Source organism: Equus caballus, chromosome 17 (assembly GCF_041296265.1).
Source record: "Equus caballus isolate H_3958 breed thoroughbred chromosome 17, TB-T2T, whole genome shotgun sequence".
Lineage (NCBI taxonomy): Eukaryota > Metazoa > Chordata > Mammalia > Perissodactyla > Equidae > Equus > Equus caballus.
In genome coordinates this window covers 31,551,900-31,572,369 of record NC_091700.1, presented here as the reverse complement: position 1 = coordinate 31,572,369, position 20,470 = coordinate 31,551,900, and the positions used below count along the sequence as shown (strand labels likewise).

At 34.4% G+C, this 20,470-nt stretch overlaps 1 protein-coding gene across 13 annotated transcripts in view; it reads right to left on the bottom strand.

The window, feature by feature from the left end:
* NBEA (neurobeachin) overlaps positions 1 to 20,470 on the bottom strand; it is a 671,317-nt gene that overhangs the window by 286,784 nt on the left and 364,063 nt on the right. For all 13 annotated transcript variants that reach the window (XM_070240236.1, XM_070240226.1, XM_070240227.1 and 10 more), the window contains 2 exons: positions 6,820 to 6,928; positions 3,260 to 3,426 (listed from right to left, as the gene is read on the bottom strand). In XM_070240236.1, coding sequence (XP_070096337.1) covers positions 3,260 to 3,426; positions 6,820 to 6,928 — 276 coding nt within the window. The remainder of the gene's footprint in view (positions 1 to 3,259; positions 3,427 to 6,819; positions 6,929 to 20,470) is intronic.

Here is a 20,470-nt window from a genome sequence, read left to right as displayed (position 1 = left end):
AGCAGATTTTAGATAGAGTGGCCACAGAAGGTTTTTTTGAGAAAGTACCATTTGAATTAAACCCTGAAGAAAGTGGGAGAGGTAGCCACACAGATTTTTTGGGAGAAAGCATTCTAAGTACAGTAAGCACGTCCTGCAAGCTTGAAGAATAGCAGGAAGTCACAGTAACTGGGACAAGAAGAACTAGGGGAGAACAGGAGGAGAGGAGGTCAAAGAGTTAACAAAGGCCGGATCATGTACCTTCTCACCCACAGCCGACTCCACTGCAGCCATGTGGCCTCTGCCCATTTGTGAACAGGCCAAGCACCTCCGTCTTTTGCATGTTGTTCCCTCTGCTTGAAATGCTTAGAGGGTTTTTTGCTCCAGTGATTCCTCATCAAAGTGGACTTCTCTGACTATTCTATCAAAAATAACACCCTTCCTTATCCTTGTAGGTCACTGCAGGGTTTTTTCTTTCAATGACATGGGAAGCCTCTGGAGCAGCACTGTCCAATAGAACTTTGTGCAATGATGGAAATGTTCTGTACTGTCTACCATGGGGGCCACCAGCCACATGTGGCTACTGAGTACTTGAAATGTTGCTAATGGAGCTGAGGCACTGAATTTTTAATTAAATTTGAATAGCCACATGTGACTAGTGGTTACCGTCTTGCACAGTACAGCTTTGGAGGTTTCTGAGGAGAGGAGCAAAAGGATCTACATTTTCAGAAGACTCACCCAGGCTGTGGTGTTGAGAATGAACTTCAGGAGGATAAGAGCAGAAGCATGAATTCTATTGAAAATGCAGCTTCAGTAAGTCAAGCAAGAAATGATGGTTCCTTGCATCAAGGCGATATCAAAGGAAATGGTGAGACGTAGTTAAATTCTCGATATATTTTGCAGTAGAGTCAATATGATTTGATGAAGAGCTCTATGTTGGATATGTTAGGAGTCATTAGATAAGAGCAACATTTACGGCCTAGACAACTTTAGGAATGGTGTTACCCTTGACTGAGATAGAGATGGTTTGGGAGAAAATCTCAGGAGCTCAGTTTTATCATCTGAAGTGGGAGATGACTATCAGACATCCAAGCAGAAGATGCCAAGTAGGCAGATGGATATATAGGTCTGGAGATAAGTGACAGATTTGGACAAGAAATAATAAATTTGGGAGTTATTGAAATATTGGTAGTATTTTATGCCATGAGATTAGACAAAATTGCCTTGAGAGTAAATAAGACAAAAAAGAGAAGTAGTATAATGACTGAGCCTTATTAATTAATGAAATACTAAGGAATATTTCAGACAACAAAACCTACCCTTAAAGATTTACAGTTCAGTGATCCAGTCAGGAAAGGATGATAACAGAAAGAGGGTATGTTTTTTAGTTAGTCAGCACTGGGAATTAATGTGGAGGAAAGGACAGAAAACACTTGTTCTTCCGAGGGGTCCTGCCGCCAGTCTATCTGTCACTCTCATGAGACATCATAAAGGGTAAGCTGAGCAGAGCATGCATTTGACACTTTACCGTATGACTCCCACTATGGAGATCATTATCCATTAGCTATATTCTAATTATATGATGAAATAATTAAAACCCAAACCATGTACAGCTTTATATATTTAAGGCAATATCCTGAATCACATCAGCTGAATTATGTTATAGTCCTAACTGTATATAACTAAGTAGATAAATTCAATTCGGATGACACAAAAAGAGAGACAAGGTCTATAGCCGAGCAAAATGCTCATATTATTGCTATTCTGCGTGATGGTTAAATTTTACGTGTCAAATTGGCTAGGCTAAGGTGCTTAGTCGTTTGGTCAAATGCTCGTCTCCATGTTGCTGTGAAGGTATTTGTAGATGTGATTAACATCTACAATCAGTTGACTTTAAGTAAAGGATATTACCTTCTATAATGTGGGTGGGCCTCATCCAATCAGTTGGAGGCCCTAAAAGAAAAGACTTGAGGTTTCCTGGAGAAGGAATTCTGAGTCAAGACTGTAATAGAAATCCTACCTTAGTCTCCAGCCTACCAGCCTGTCCTACAGATTTGAGACTTGCCGGTCCCCACAATCAAGTGAGTCAATTCTTTAAAATAAATCTGTATCTATATCTATGTTTCACATATATCCGATTGGTGGTGTTTCTGTGTTTCTCTGGAGAACCCTGACTGAAACACTCTGCCTCTATTTGTACAAGCTGTGTGATGTGATGTAAGTTTTACTTAACCTCTGAAAGCTCCAGTTTCCTCAATGCAATACGGAGAATAGTTTAGTATCAACCTTAATAGACATGTTATGTTCTGAAGGTTAAACAAAATAATCCATGTGAAGTTCTTAGTATGATGCCTGGCACACAATAAACATTCAATAAATGTTAGATTTTGCTATTACTATAAGAAATAAATATTGGTGTTGACTATTTTTAAAGTCATGTTATAACATTTTACCTTAAATGTAAAAAATAAAATGTTTTCCTAAATCTATCATATACTTGTAATACCAGGACAGATGGTCAAACACTATCCTGGTCATATTCTAGATGCTTCTTCCTAACTAACAGAATCGTTTCTCCCAGAATTCTTCTCAGTAGTGTCCTGTCCACAGTTAACCAACCCCTAAACTGCCATCTGAGACTTAAGAAAAACATTTAATGAGACCAAATAAAACAAAGATATAAAAATGAAGAACATTAGCAATGCAAATATAGTGACCTGCTTCACTACTATTTTTCTAGAAAACTTCATGGTGCAGAAGAAAAAATATAAAACAATTTTATGCACATAAAATTTTAGGAAGGAGAACATTTATGATTCATAAACAAGCAGTTTTGGTTTTTCTTGTATAATATCATAAATGCCCTAATTTGAGATGAAAAACCTTCCTAAGAAAGACTGACTAGAAAAATATTAAAGAAAATTTTAAAAAAGACTGTATTACCCTCTTCATAGTAAATGCTTATTTTTACTTGTGTATAAGAAAAATTAGGAATTATATAAATTTAATAAATAGAAAGAGTTGACTCTGAAAGATAAAAAAAAGAGCCACTTTTTATAACTAACACACACATCACATATGATAGTAATCTAAAACATTTGCCAAACAAATTTTGTAATATGTTACATATTATTATAAATTAGAAATAACTTCCATTGGAAGTTCCATAAACTTCCATTGAATTTTCCAAGTAATTAAAAAATTTATAGCCATTTTTTCACTTCTAACTATTATAATTAACCCCTGAGTTATAATTTCCTGGTAATCTGTTCTCACTCACCTGTGAGAAACTGCTCCCCAGGCACCGTGCTTATTTGTGAGAATGTTGAGGATCTTCTGTTTCAGCTGATTTGCTGTCACGTGATCTCGATGCTTGGCGGCACTGATAAGATGGTCACACATCTTCTCTTCCTCTCTCCTGTCAGCAGCATACTGGGCACACTGTGACTGGGAAGAAATACAGACAGTGCATAATGATTGACGTACAACTTCTACCCTGTGTAAGTGAGGAATGATATATAACCTTAAGTTAAAGGGTAATAATTCAATTTTTAAAACTCAGATAATGTAATCTTTTGAAAGTTTATTCTAAAGAATACATACAGTCATCTTTCTACATTTTTATATATAAAGTTTAAGCAAAATAATTTGGATAATGTTATATAAAGCAATTAATGACTAAGATTCCTTCCAATTCTGAAATTCTTCCAATTCTCCAATTCTGAATTTTAATAAGTCCCCAATAATCATTTTAGAAAGAAAAATGGTATATTAAAATATAAATTTACTTATTATTTTAACCAATATAGTATGTATGTCACTCTGAATAAGAGTTATGTTCTTGATAATTATATATAGATCAAAAACTTGCCATTTAATTTACATTTTTCCATTTCATAAACAGCAATGTGGTGTAGAGGAAAAAAAGTAATAGTTTAGGAATTTAGACCTGGATTTTATTTCACACTTTATGAAAATTCTTTATTTTTCCATCATACTCAGTTTTATATTTGTAAAGTGAGGAACTAAGACAAGGTTTTCTCTATGATCTCTCCTTACTCTAGAATTTAATGTGCTCAAAGGTTCTCATAACTACCATCTTATTTGTATCTTCTTTAATAATCAGTGATCCTGTCAGCTATCTGTACTCATCCTCATTGGTATTAGCAACATAGCTAGTCAATCTCACTGTGTATCAAAGGGTTCAATATGAACAGGAGGATGAACATCTCTTCAATCATAAGTTAGATTTTTTTGTATAATAATTTTTGTATAGGGTGGATTGACTATAAATTTTAACATTACCAAGTATTTAATATGAGTCATATAACTAGGAACAAAAAAAGTCTCATACATATAAAAAATACATATAACTAGTTCACATTCATCATTTCTATGTGAAAATTTGTTTCACGGAAGGTATCTGAACATATCCCTCCCATCTATCTATTGATATAGACTATGACAACAAGGCATATCTTTCAGAGAAAGAACTCTGCGGTAATTTAAGAAGGATTAATTCATTTTCCAATTTATCTTTTTGTACAGGGAATCACCAATTAGTACAATGATCTGCCTCCATAATGAGGTTAATAATTCATTAGCTCATTGGAGAGTACAATTAAATTTTCATTTTTCTTCCTTAACAATTACAGTGGGTAACTAAAAAAACTTAACTGTGAAGTGCCCATCTCAAATTAAATATACTTTTTCTCTTAATTCCAGGCTTATAAGGGAGATAGAGAAATTCCTCAAAAAGTCCTAGTAAAATTTCATGACTTTTATAAAATCTTTGACAATTTACTAGTGATGTTTGGTAAACTACATACACATACACACACACACACACACATCGATGCACTTACCAATATAACTCTAACTTCAAAAGAAAAAATTCAAATATTTGGCTTAAAAAAACAATGTCCATTCATTACGTGAGTGATAATACTGTCAAAATTAGATCTACATTAGTATTTTATTTTATGGATGCATAATCTAAAAAGCACTGAGTCTTCACATCTTCTCCACAGCTTCTTATCACTCTTAGCCATGCATCTTCAATAGGAGTGGTCCCAACCCCTAGGGGGTGAAAACTGGTGTTGGGGTGTGGGAAACAACTGTACTCTTTTTATGTAGAAAGCACAGATGTCTATACAGTATACAAATAGATATGCAGCATATTAATAGTAATAAAATTTCATGGGGGGGAGGGCCATTAGGACAAAAACTGTCTAAAAAGATTCTTTAGGGGGAAATAACGAAAAAAGGGTTGAGAAACACTGCCCTTAGCTTAAAATCATCTTGGTTAAATATGTGTTAAAGCTGGTAACTAATATCTAGCTGCTTGAAAATCTATTTCAAATACTTTCACATGACAAATATTCATCTGTTTATATCCCCTCAGAGTATCTTGAGTTTCTTAGGGGAAATATGATTGACTCAAAACTGATCCTGCAGGGAACTGAGTTAATGTTCTAAATCTTATTTAATAACAGAAGTCCTAAGTTAATTGAATATTCTTATTTTGTTTAGAATTCTGACCTCTCTTATACCTAAATATATTCTTCAAAGAACAGATAACTCAATTTTTTCTCATCATCCAGATTACAGCATGATACCCTGATAAATATCCAATGTTATTTATTGTTGAAGAGATACGAGACTTCACTTTGACAAATACTTAATTGTCAATGTACTTGTATCGAAGTTTAAAATATTTGGTATTATTTTCAAAATAAGGTTGTTGCAATCCTGTATGACAAGTGTGTGCTGTCTCATTCTGACAAATGAAGCCGAGGTTATGGGTATTAAAGCAACAACAGCTATTTTTCTGTCTCACGCTTTTCAGCTAGCTAGGTCAGAGATCACTAGACCAGGACAGCAACTTGCATGACTAAGAGAGCTGGTTTGCTGAGATAAAAATTCCATCAAAACTGAAATCTTAGGCTCTGATTTCCAGCACACAACACTGGTTCGCATGTTGCTTCAGGACAATACATCGGTGGAATTTTATTTTGAAGGCCACTGATGGTCCAACCTAAGCCAAATATCAGGTTACCTAAATATTTCAAAACCAATTTTGTTTTGTAAATTGAATGAGCTGAAATATTGCTATATTTAAAATACTGAAATCAGGATATTTGTTGAATTGAGGCAATACAAATGAGGGCAAAAAATTACTGACATGCCAGAAATCTAAAAACAATATTTTAATTAAAAAACTATTAGTATGGAATATATAGTACTTCAAAATCCTTTAGTTTTTGCATATAATAAAGAAGTGATAATCTGTTCTTTACTCAAGGTACTTATGAGAATTTTTAAACTTATATTTCCATATATCTCTATAGATCCACATATATATCATATAAAGTAGTGCTTCAGTTGTCAATAAAATATCAATTATAAAAATAAAACAAGAACTAAAATGATCATTGGCTACTCTGAAGATGAATACGTTAATAAATAATAAATTATTGAATGCTTGGCAAAACTGTTTCTTCAAATAACTGATTGTTATACCCATATCTAATCATGTGTAAACTCTGCTAGCTTAAAAATTACTAAAGTAATTGCATTATAAAATTTTATTTGCCTTTAAGAGAAAGTTAGAACAACTTCAGCCTATCACATAGTTGGGCACAGGGCAGGAGGGATCTCTTCAAATGAGGTGAAAACAAACTAGTGCTTGTGTTTGACACTTAATAAAGCTTTTAAAAACAGGAACTGAAATACCTTCAGTGAAATTTTCCCCTTAATAAAAAACCTTCTATATAAGGTTGCCATTGGGGATGGCTGACATAACAGAAAAGCAGAATTTAATCTGCTCCTAAAACTTACCTCAAACTCTGCATGTTTATGTACATCCTCAGCTCTCTGTCTGTTCAAAATAAACTCAGCTTCATTTGCAACACGAACTATATGGTCCTTCATAGCATGGCAGAGTAATCTAAAAAGAAAAATACCTTTGCGATTATTCTTCTTAACAGCTTTGGTTAACTAATATTTTTCAATAATCAAATTTCAGTATTGCAAATATTAATTACACAGAAATTTTAGATAAAGTTACATTATAAACTTAATGTAGTTTAAATTATAATTCAGTGACATTAGAAACATAGAAATATGCCATAAAACTGTTACAGCAATACCTCTGTTAAATACAGTGTGTCTTATGAACGGATCATTCAGTTAACTCAATAAAGTTAGTTATGCAATCAAAATCAAAGCCTTTTTTTTTTTTTTTTGGAGGAAGATTAGCCCTGAGCTAACATCTGCCTCCAATCCTCCTCCTTTTGCCGAGGAAGACCTGCCCTGAGCTAACATCCATGCCCATCTTCCTCTTCTTTATATGTGGGACGCCTACCACAGCATGGCGTGCCAAGTGGTACCATGTCCGCACTCGGGATCCGAACCAGCGAACCCCAGGCCGCCGAAGCAGAACATGCGCACTTAACTGCTGCGCCACTGGGCTGGCCGAAAAATCATAGACTTTTGACGAAGTGTTGTAAAAAGGTTAAAACAACAGAATTCACTATCTTAGAAGTAAATTTTCACACAAAAGCTGGATGACCATAGAATAGAAAATCTATAGACTCAATCTTTAATTAATACAGATGATAGGAGTAAATGACATCTAAAATTCATCTAAATGCTAAGATTCTAAAATCTAAGATGGAACTACAGTGAAACAAAGTTTGAAAAATACAACCATGGGGCAAAAGTTTTTTAACAATAAAAGTTATTTATTTGAATATTCAAATTGCTTTTAAAAGTGTAATAAGATATACAATGAAAAGCCTGTCACTGCATCCCCTCTCAACCTGATTCTCACCCTCAACAGGCAGTGAGTGTTATGAGTTTCTGCCTAAGTTTTCAAAGACTTTAAAAATATACATAAGAAAATACAAATATATTCTTTTTCCCCGCTTTCTTACATGAATATTAGTATAACAATATTAATATATTATACAGTCTTTTCTGTACCTAGCTTCTCTCACTTAGCAATACTATCTTGGAGATCTTTTCATATCTATACACAGGGAGCTTCTTCATGCTTCTTTTATGGCATGGGGCAGAGGTTACTTCCAAAGATGGCTGTTACAGTATCTCCCATCCCACATGCTCTTTTGCAGTATGATATTGTCATTGTTCCATCAAAAAGAGGAGTCTTTTTCCACTCCCCTTAGATCTGCCTGGTGACTTCCTGTGACCAACAGAATACAGCAAAAATGATGCTATGCGACTTTTGAGGCTAGGACATAAGATGACTTGCATCTTTTGCCCTTCTTTCTTGGAAGTCTCTCTTCTAGAATCTGCTGCAATACTGAGAGAAGCTCACACCAGGTGGAGATCCTCAAGGAGGAGAATGGAGGTGCTCAGGCTCCCAGGCCTAGATGAGCCAACCCAAAAGCCAGCCTCCCAGGTAACTAACTGCAGCCCCAGATAACTCCACATGCAAAGGAACAAAGAACAGCTTAGCTGAGCCCCATCAATGAGCATCATGAGAAAGAAAAAAGAAAAGCTGTCGGTTTAAGGCACATGATGATAATGACGATGAAGATGATATTGATCAAAACAAATTGACCAAACCATTTATTGAGAGCTAGGTATAAATAGGTATAAATAGGTAGTTTATACATAATACTTAATTCTCACAACAATTCCCAGAGATATATAAGATTATTTTCATTTTAAAACATAAGAAAGCAAGCCTCAAAAATTTAAGTTCCTTGTTCCAGATCATAATTTTTAAAATAATTCTCATAATTTTATATTTTACATTGCATCTTCATTAACCAATATTTTTTAAAGTAAAACCTTTTAGTTATGTTTACTACTGCCATCCTCCTCTGTGGACATTCTAACATTAATTCTTTTTGTTTGTCAATTAAAAACAATGATTAGGCATTTTCAAATCTTTTAAAACATTTTCTTTTGCAATAAGTATTTACTGTGTTAAAAAAATAAAAGGATATTTGAAGTTAACTCTAAGTCCTTCTGGGTTTTTTCTTAAAGGGCAAACTTGTAAGTAATTTCAGTTCCTTCACTCATGGCTTTCTAAATTCAGTGCTAATACTCATATTCCTTTGTTACACAGTTTTTTCTCCCTAGATTTTTAACAAGTGCTATTTTCAGGATTGCTATTCTCATTTTCACTGCTCATTAATGAAACGAATCATCATTTTTATTTCTTCCTCAAGTTGTCATAAATTTCAATCAGAACGGGATAGATTTAACCTCATTATAACTTTTGTCTTTACTAAATACTAACTCATAGTAATTCCTCCCATATTCTTCACTACATTCTGTCTACCCATGACAAATTCATCTTCTTCACTGATAAACACGTATAAGCAAAAGAAAAAAATATTATGTATCCTGATATTTCTAAATTATTGCTTAAATATAGTTTTTAAAAACTATATATGTCTTTGAAGTGAGTCTGACTGTATTGAATTTACTTTTTTCTAATGTATTAAGGTTGAATTACATAGTGCAGTAGTCCCCCCTAATCTGTGGTTTTGCTTACCACGGTTTCAGCTACCCACAGTCAACTGAATTTCAAAAATATTAAATGGAAAATTCCAGAAATAAACAATTCCTAAGTTTTAAATTGCACATCATTCTGAGAAGCATGATGAAATCTCACCCAGCCCTGGTGCAGCCAGCCAGGGACGTGAATCATCCCTTTGTCCGGGGATCCATGCTGTAAACACTATCCACCCAGTAGTCACTTACTAGGCATCTCAGTTATCAGATCGACTGCAGTGGTATTGCAGTGTTTGTGTTCAAGTGACCCTTATTTTACTTAATAATGACCCCAAAGTGGAAGAGTAGTGATGCTGGCAATTCGGATATGCCAAAGAGTAGTTGTAAAGTGCTTCCCTTAAGTGAAAAGGTAGAAAGTTCTCCACTTAAGGAAAGAAAAAAAAGAGTATGCTGAAGCTGCTAAGATATATCGTACTTTTTATTATAGTATATTGTTATAATTATTCTATTTCATTATTAGTTGTTAATCTTGTACTGTGCCTAATTTATAAACTAAACCTTATTGTAGGTATGTATGTATAGGAAAAAATATAGTATATATAGGATCCAGTACTATCCTCAGTTTCAGGCATTTTCAGTTGGGGGTCTTGGTACATATTCTCCATGGATAAGGCGGGACTACTGTACTAAGTTTTAAAATCTTTTCACCAAATTATTCGCAATATCTGTGCGGCATCTTTCACAAAAATTAACAGGTAAATGGTATCTTTATTTCAAGGCAGTAATGTAAATTCTGAGCAGCACTGAATTCAAGATAGTTCTCAATAGAAATCTTTCCAAAATCCATGTCTGGTCTGACATAGATATAGTTATTCCATGATGAGATTCCATGACGAGTGAAATAACGACTCCCTGTTGGATCAGCAGGAACTTCCTGACAGTATGACAGAGGCACTGCTAAAATCTTGCCCAGCAGCAGGATAGGTAGAAACATCAACTGAACACATGCAGCAGTAATCTCTACCCACTTAAGAGGGACACAGGCACATTCCAATGGGAATGTTGTCTAGCTTTCAGCACAAAAGGTAACGACAACACAAGTTATTAAAGGACACAAAGGTTAGGGGAATCTGTTAGAAACCATAATACTTGGAAAAACAGGCTCAAACTCCTCTGTGAATAATGTTGGAGGGCAAACAGTGATATGGATAGTCTTAATCTCAATCACTGAGGAAGTTGGAAAAATAAAAGAAGTTAAAGAAAGACTATAACCAACTCTAAGTATTAACTTTTGATGGAATTATTGGCCTCTATTTTATATATCGGAGGCTTCAAAGGAGAAAAGAGATGTGAGATATTGGTCTTCAGTTCAATTGCTTTGCCTAGTACATGAAGGCTGGAGAAAGCCAAGAAGAAATCTAATATGCACAGATCAGTGCAGATTACAAAATTTAAACAGATTGACAAAAGACAGAGGGAAGGGAGAGACTCAGGGTCTGGCTGGTTAATAGTTATTACTCCCAGGAGCAAAACAGTGGGCTGGCAAAGCAAAGAGGTATGGTGGCAGAGAAGTGGGTGGGTTGGGGAAGACTCTTGCATCAGAAACAATGTTATCAATTATCTGTCTTTCTGTCTCTGACACATGAGTTACATATCAACTAAGGTATGCTGTTTTATTTGCATGCAGAGAAGGCATCTTCTTGTCTGACTCTTATTCTCATTACAGGTGTGGAAAACCATTCACCACAGTAGCTCACAATTCCCAGACCTTTTTGGAATGTAAAATTGCTAAATCTAAGATTCCTTTAGAATCTTCAATTCTACCTCACTTCAGTAAATCACTCTACTGGCCATAATTGGCTTCGCTTCTTAAATCTTTAAGCCCCAATAATCTACTCTCTGGTTACAAGCTCCTACCTTACTATTCTCTCTCCCCTTCACTCATCTCTCCCTTGGCCTCAGGCAAAAATAAACTCTTGACTTCCTTTAACTTCCACTTCTTCAATCTCTCTCTTTCCTTAGTCCTTCTTTCACTGCCCAGTTTCACCTCCTTTCTCATCAAGCTTGGATCCCAGGATTCCACATTTTAACCATTCTCTTGCCAGCACCTTCACTAAATTCCTGATCTACCCACTGCCTCTGCTCAGAAAATAGTTAACCCTAGATTATGACACTGGTGTCCCTCTTCAGTTCTACATGTGGGCTACTGAGGAAACTCACAAAGCCAAATTTCACTAAAGAGGAACTTTGTATTTCTTTTTCACAGCCTATTTGTTTTACTCAGGTTTGAGAGACTGCGGAAATGTCTTTACTGTCCTAACCTCAATCGCTTAAAATTTTTATTTAAAAAAATCTAATAATATATTTATTTGGGTCTATATTTGTATTTATTTGAATATATATTTAGTGTAAATATACATCAAAATAAATGCACATGCACACACATACATATCCATCGATATCGTGTATACACATACATACATATATATATCAACCACTCTGCTGTGCCAGCATCCTCTTGCTTCTGTAACACAGCTTTATCTCGTTTATGTATCTACGCCACAACGTGTTCAGATTTGCATTTCTATGAGTTTTATAAATAAAGCTGCAGGTTTTCTTGTTCTTTTCAGATTAAGAAAATCTTCTATTCCTAGTTTGCTACGAAATTTTTTTTTAAATCAACATTGTTGAATTTTATTTGATGTGTCTGCACCTACTGAGATCCTCAGAAATGATTTTCACCTTTAATATGATAAATGAAAGACATTTATAGGAATTTTTAAATGATGAACAACTTTTGAGCTCCTGGGATAACTTTCCCTCATCTCCCTCCCACAACCCCCACCCCACAGCCCTAGAATGTATCTATACACGGCTGGATTGGGTTCCGTTAGTATTTTAATGAGGATTTACATATGCACATTCATAACTGAGACTGGCCTGCGATTTTCCTTTCTCCCATACATCTTGCTTGCTTGTGTAGTCAAGATTATAGAGGCCTCAAAGAATGAGTGGACAGCATTCCCTCGGTTTCTCTTCTCTAGGAGTTGGTATAGGGTCGGAATGGTGTTTTACTTGAACGTTTGGTAGAATATACCTCTAAACAAATTCTATAAGAAGAATTTTCACTGATTAAATTTCTTTCATACTTAAAGGAAAATTTAGGATTTTTTTTTTCTTATTCAGTTTTGGGAAGTTATATATTTTCTAGGAATTTTCCCACTTCCCTTAAATTTTTAATTTTAATGGTAAAGCATTTGATAACACTCTCATTATCTTTTCTAATTTTGTTTTATCTATAATTATGTCCCCTTTTTATTCCTTATGTTAATTGTTCGTGTTTTTCTATTTGGTTCTTGATCAATCTTGGTAGAGTTTGCCTTTGTTATTCCTTTTTCTTTTTTGGTGAGGAAGATTTGCCCTGAGTTAACATCCATTGGCAATCTTCCTCTTTTTTTTTTTTTTTTGCTGGAGGAAGAATGGCCCTGAGCTAACATCTGTGCCAGTCTTCCTCTATTTTGTATGTGGAATGCTGCCACAGCATGGCTGATGAGTGGAGTAGGTCCGTGCCTGGGATCTGAACTCGTGAACCCAGGCCGCTGAAGCAGACAGAGCCTGGGGAAGTTTAACCACTCAGCCTCTATTTGTTTTTTTTTTAAAGAATAAACTTCTGTCTTTGTTAATCCTCTCTATTGTATCTTATTTTTCTATCTCATTGATTTCTGTTCTGGTCTTTATTATCAGCTTCCTTCTACTTTGTGAAGGCTTACTCTGTTATTTCCTAACTTGGACATTCTTCTTCTAGTTGGGGAGATTTAAGCTCACTAATTTTAGGCTTTCTCTTAATGTAAGCTCCACTTTCCTTGCATTACACACGTTTTGATATTTAGCATATCCAATATTGTTTAGTTCCAAATATTTTTTTCTCTTGATTTTTCTTTAAAATATAAGCTACATGGATACTTAAAATCTTTCCATAATTATAAGGATATTTTAATATAATTTTTTCTTGTCCTTGTCTTCAAATGTAAATGTATAGTGGCCAGATAGCATGGTAACACTAATTTTTAAATTTGATGAGACTTGTGTTATGATCTGGTTATGTGGTCAGATTCTATAAATGTTCCATGTTTGTTTGAAAATAAGAAGTGTTCTCTAGGGTTGGGTGCAAAATTCTATATATGTCCATAAAATCAAGCTTGCAAATTATGTTACTCAAATCCTGGATATCTTTACTGAATTTCTTGTCTGCTGGATATTTTGATAATTGAGATACGAGGGTTGGAGTGTTGAAATCTTCCATAAAGATGGCAGATTTGTCATTTGCTCCCTGATGTTCCATTGATTTTTGCTTTTCATATTTTGAAGCTATTTTGTTTGAAACATACACGTTTAGAACGATAGTATCATACTGGTGAACTCAAGTTTTTCTAACTATACGACCTAGTTCATCCCTAAAAGTGATTTTTGCCTTGAAATCTATTTGTTTTCACATTAACATATTTATGTCATCTTTCTTTTGGTTACTGTCCAGTATACATTTTTCTATCCTTTTACTTTCAACATTCCTTAGGCTTTAGGTGTGCTTTTAGTAAATATAATATTAAATCCAACTCACAAATTCTGTTTTTAACTGGAAATTATAGTCCATTTCCATCGTTTAAGGCTATTGATATATAATGTACTTATTTCTAATCTAATACTCGTTTATTTCTGTTAGTCTATGTTTTTGTTTTTTTCTTTGAGGAGGGCATAGAGGCTTTGCTTTGTTTTGTTTTATTCCCTTTTTTTAATTCTTCATTACTTGGAAATGTATTTACTCTATTCTTTTCATTTCCATGCTTGGAATTTTAACAGGTACAGCTAACTTAACGAAGTATAAAGTTAAATAATAGAACCCTCTCCCACAACAATATGACCTAATGATCCCCTTTTGACTTACATGCTACTGTCCAATTCAAACTCATCTCTTACACATCAGTACCACTTTATAAAGACTACGTCTATTGAGATGTACCTATATGTCTACCAACTTATTTTCACACTTTTTTTCTTGTATCTCTCTGTCCTTCTGAGATTATTTTCTTTTATCCTGACATGTACACATTGTAAGTTTCTTAGTTGCTGTTCTCTAAGTGGTAAACTCTCTTAGGATTTTGATTTCTCTAAACATTCTTTTCACCTTAATTTTTTTAATAGCATCTTTTATTGAGATATACTTCACATAACAAAATAGTGACGATTTTAAAATGATGCTTTTGTGGTTTTAAGTACATTCGCTATGTTGTACAACCATTACTACTGTCTAATTCTAGAACATTTCCATCATCCCTGAAAAATCTCCACACCTATTAGCAGTTAGTCTCAATTTTTGCTTCTTCCTTCCCTCTGCTCCCTGGTAACTGCTAATTTACTTTTTTTCTATCTGGATTTGCCTATTCTGGACATTTCATATAAATGGAATCATAACATACAGAGCCTTTTGTGTCTGGCATGTTTCACTCAGCATAACATTTTTCAGGTTCATCTATGTGTTGAATGTATCAGTACTTCATGTTTATGACAAAATAATATTCCATTGCATGTTTATACTATATTTTGTTTATCCATTCATCAGCTGATGGACATCTGAGCTGTTTCCACTTTTTGGCTACTATGAATAATGCTCTTAGGAACTTTTGAATACAAGTTTTTGTGTGGACATATGTTTTCAATTCTTTTAGGTATATACCTAAAAGTGGAATTGCTGGGTCATATGGTAATTCTATGTTTAACTTGTTGAGAAATAGCTAAACTGTTTTCCACAGTGGCTGTACCATTTTACATTCCCACCAATAGTATGTGAGAGTTCCAACTTCTGCACATCCATGCCAAAACTTTTTATTGTTCATTCTAAAAAGTATATCCCTTCCAGTAAATGTGAAGTGGTATCTCATTGTAGTTTTGATTTGCTTTTCCCTAATGACTAATGATGTATCTTTCATGTGCTCATTGGTCATGTGTATATCTTCTTTCGAGAAATGTCTATTCAAATTGGGTTGTCATTTTATTGTTGAGTTGTAAGAGTTCTTTCCATATTCTGGATACTAGACGCTTATCAGACACATGATTTACAAATGCTTTCCTCAATTCCATGGGTTGTCTTTTCACTTTCTTGATAATGTCCTTTGATGCACAAAAACTTCAAATTTTGATGACGATCAATTTATCTTTTTGCTTGTACTTTTGGTATCATATACAAAAAAACACTGCCTAACCCAAGGCCATGTAGATTTTCACCTGTTTCCTTCTAAGATTTTACCTCCTCCATGTGTCTTTCGTGCATTTTGAGTTAATTTTTACATACAGTGTGAGGTAGGGGTATAGATTCATTCTTTTGCATGTTGATATTCAGTTATTCTAGCACCATTTGTTGAAAAGACTGTCCTCTTCCCATTGAATTGGTTTTGTTACTCTTGTTAAAAATCAATTGACCATAAATGTATGGGTTTATTTCTGGACTCTTAATTCTATTAAATTGGTCTATAAGTCTATTTACTTCAGTACCACACTGTTCTGATGATTGTAGCTTTGTAGTAAGTTTTAAAATCAGAAAGTGTGAGTCTATCCACCTTATTCTTCTTTCTCGAGACTGTTTTGGCTATTCTGTGTCCTTTGCAAATTTCATATGAATTTTAGGATTAGCTTGTCCATTTTTGACAAAAAGACAACTGAAATTTTGATTGGGATTTCATAGGATCTAGAGATAAATTTGGGAGTACTGTCATCTTAAAATTAAATTTTCTAATCCATTAACATGGGAGATCTTTCCAGTTATTTGTAGCTTCTTTAATTTCGTTAAAAACTGTTTTGTAGTTTTAAGTGTACAAGTCTTGAACTTCTTTGGTTAAATTTATTCATTAGAATCTTATGTTTTAAAAAATAGTAATTGTAGTAAAATAACATAACACAAAATTTACCATCTTAATCATTTCTAAGTGTACAGTTCAGTGGCATTAAGTACATTCACATTATTTTGCTATCATCATCGTCATTCATCCACCCATCCATCCCTCCATCCATCAATCATCTTGCAAAATGGAAATTCTGTACCTATTAAACAGTAACTTCCCATTATCCCGCCCTCTACCAACCACTTCTCTACTTTCTGTCTCAAGTTTGACTACTCTAGGTAGCTCATATAACAGGAATCCTAACAGTATTTGTCCTTTTATGACCAGCTTATTTCATTTAGCATACTATCCTCAAAGTTCATCCACACTGTAGAACGTGCCAAAATTTCCTTTCTTTTTAAGACTGAGTAATATTCCATTGTATGTATACACCACATTATGTTTATCCATTCATCTGTGAATGAACACTTGGTTTGCTTCAACCTCTTGGCTCTTGGAAATAATGCAGCTAAGAACATAGTTATACAAATATCTCTTTGAGTTCCTGCTTTTAGTTCTTTTTGGTATGTACATAACCAGAAATCGACCTGCTGGAGGAACTACCATACTGTTTTCCATAATGGCTGCACTACTTTAGATTCCTACCAACAGTACACAAGGGTTCCAATTTCTCCACATCTTCATGAACACTTGCTATTTTCTATTTTACTTTTTGTTTTTGATAGTACCCATCCTAATGGATGTAAGGTGGTATCTCATTGTGGTTTTGATTTGAATCTCCATAATGATTAAGGATGTTCAGTATCTTTTCATGAAATTATTAATATCTTATTCTTTTTGTTGCTATTTTAAATGGAAACGTTTTTGTGCATGTGTGTGTAAGGAAGATTGGCCCTGAGCTAACATCTGTGCCAATCTTCCTCTATTTTATGTGGGATGCTGCCACAGCATGGCTTGACAAGCGGTGCTAGGTCCACGTCCAGGATCTGTACCTGTGAACCCCAGGCCTCTGAAGCAGAGTGTGCGAACTTAACTACTTAGCCATGGGGCCAGCCCCTCAGGTTAGATTCTTTACTTAATTTCTGGCCAAAGGTTTAACAGCATTGCTGCTTTAGGCATATGCCCCCAGGGCATTCTCCTTGAGGCACCAAGTTATAGGATGGAATGGCAGCCCTGGAGAACTCCTAAACCATTTATAAGACCCATATTATTACTCTAGTAGGATGTGAATGTTCTGCAGCAGAAGGTAACCTCAGGTCACTGAATAACCCACACAGCTTTAGTAAAAGTCCCTATTCAATTTTCAATCCATTGAAATGTGACTTTAAGATCATACTACACTAAATTAATCACCTAGTTTAGTCAACTTTACCTCCTTAAAATATGTTTACTCTGTTTATTCATTTCACTAACATTGCCTTAAATTAGGCCTTAATCATCTCGCATCTGGATTTCTACAGCCCCTGAAATTTTCCGCCTCCCCCAAATCTTCCATCCTTCCAATACATTTTTCACTTTGTCATTAGTGTTATTTATACTTAAATTTCTTCAATGGTTACCTATGATAGACAAGATAATAGTCAAACTTACTATACACAGATGTCTGTCTACTTCTCCAACCTTATCTGCAGCCATTTTAACATACTTATTCTATGTTCTAGAAAAACTTTTGCAGTTCCTTTAATGAGTCATGCTATTTCAGAACCTTTATATGTGCAATTTCTTCTTCCTGTAACCCCTGCCACGCCCTCCTCCCAAGAGCGCTAACAGACCTTCTCCCAACTTCTCAAATGTTCTGGGCATTATAATATTTATCACATTGTTTTATGATTTTTTTCTTTCTTTCTTTTCTTCTTAACAACTCTCTTCCCAACTATGAAGTTCATTAAATAAGGTACAATGCCTATTCATCTCTGTATCCAACATGATTTGCATGGTACCTGTTACGAAGTATGGACTCATAAATATTACATGGCTAAATGGATAAACATCTGAATGAATACACGAGTATGTTATACGGGAGGGAGCAGAAAAGAAGAAATAGATTTTAACGGTAAGCTAGTTTCTTAACACTATACAATTTTATGATACATTTAGCACACAGAAAATAAGGTTAATAAATATCAGATAATTTAGGAATATCCAATACAGAACACTTTCCTTCTCACAGTATCTATAAAACAAGTGAATGAAGTGGTCTTCATCTTCTAATGTAAGCTTATTTTTCAGAGGAAATAGAAGAAGAAAACAATTTGCTCAATCCTATTCATTGCTCTTCTAAAACAGAGTTGTTACGGATATAGGAAAGAAGATGTCAGGAAGCAAAATAAAGTACTCTATTCCAAATGGAATAGTTATAAGGATGGCAAGTTCTGATGTTCTAAGGAAGTATCCAATATTATGCAGTTTCTTATAGTTTAAATTGCTTGGCTTTGACCTGAGACTCTGAGATCCTGAATATTAAATATAAATAATTCCTGTAATTTGATAAAATAAAAAAAAATCAATCGAAAAGGCAATATGAGAGGTCAGAAAAATGAGTCTTCCATCATTTATAGATGAATGAGAGGACAAAAGGCAGAACTAGCTTGCATTTAAGTTTTGCCTTTTATTAGCATTATGAACTCGGACAAATAATTTTCCCTGTGTCTGAGTTTCAGGTTCCTGATTAGGAAATGGAGCTGCACTGTTCCAGATATCCCATAAACTGCAGGAAAGAGTGCATACCCAAACTGTAAGGTTAGATTTTAAGATCCTAATTTATTTAGTCAAGGAGACAGACTCCGATGGGAAGTGAAATAGCCACACGGTGCAACAGCAGATGTAACACCTCACTGTCACTTCCTCTGGACCTAAAACCTCAAAAAAGGCAGGCATAGAATTTCTGGTGACATTGCAAGGTAGAATCTGGCTGGATTGGAGCAGCTTAATTTCTTCCAGTACTCTAGACCTTTAACAGACTATTAAAAAATCTGGAAAAATAATTACCATTTTAAAAAAATGTTTAAATTTTTAATTTTTTTATTTTGGAGAATGTTTACGAGCTTTGTGCTCTACTAGCTCATGAACCAATTCAACGTTAATAAATCTTCACTCAATAAAAAGAGCTGAATACATGCCTTGTTGCCCTGAGAAGTGTATCTCTGACCCTCACTTTCCTGCATTCCCCAAAAGTACATTTTTTTAAGGAGGGAAAACACTTACCCCATATGGTTATGAGAAACAAGTAAGAGAATATTTGTAAAGTTTTTGATACTTACTAAACACCCAAAAATAGCAGTTCAGATTTCTAAAAGGTCCACACTGATACACTGGTTATCTTTATACTCATTAGAAGGAAGAACAAGAGACGACAGATCTTAATATTTAGCTGTGGAGCTCCATCCATATCAAGCTGTGGTGGGGCTTCAGTGCACTTTTGCATGTTCATAATTTAGATTTGTAATTTGGCATATAAGTTTGAACTATACTACTAATCAAACTCTCTTTTTGAGCATGACCCCATTTACTCAATTTCGTGAGCTGTAAAATACAAAGATTAGAAAACTGAGGCATAGTGGTGGTCCATACAGAAGGCTTTTCTGAGTCTTTCTATTGGTGCAGAAGAAGGAAAGGTGGGAAAATAGACAGCAGAGACTTAAAAATCTCTCTCTATATATAGCTATTAGGAAAAAAATTACATAGGAAAACAAGTTATTCTCATAAAATACTAAATATTTCCCAGAGGATAAAATCTATCATTATTCACACCTTTGGGTCAACTGATTATATGAAAATCTATTATATAAAAATATATAAAAGCAGAATGTTATATTATCTACCACGAACCTAAATAGTCATTACACTTCTTAGAGCAGCATGGAAAACAATGACGTAGTTTATGATCATATTTATGCTGCCAGTTATGGGTAAGGATGGTGATAATTTTACATGGCTGGTAAAATGACTAAATTAAGCATAATAGTTCTCAAATTTTGATGTACATTAAAGATCCTGACGACTTGCAGACCATATTAAAAATGGTGATATCCAAGTTCCACCCAGGGATTCTGATTCCGTATGTCTGATGTGAGACCCTAGTATCTCCATGTGTAATAAGTATCCCT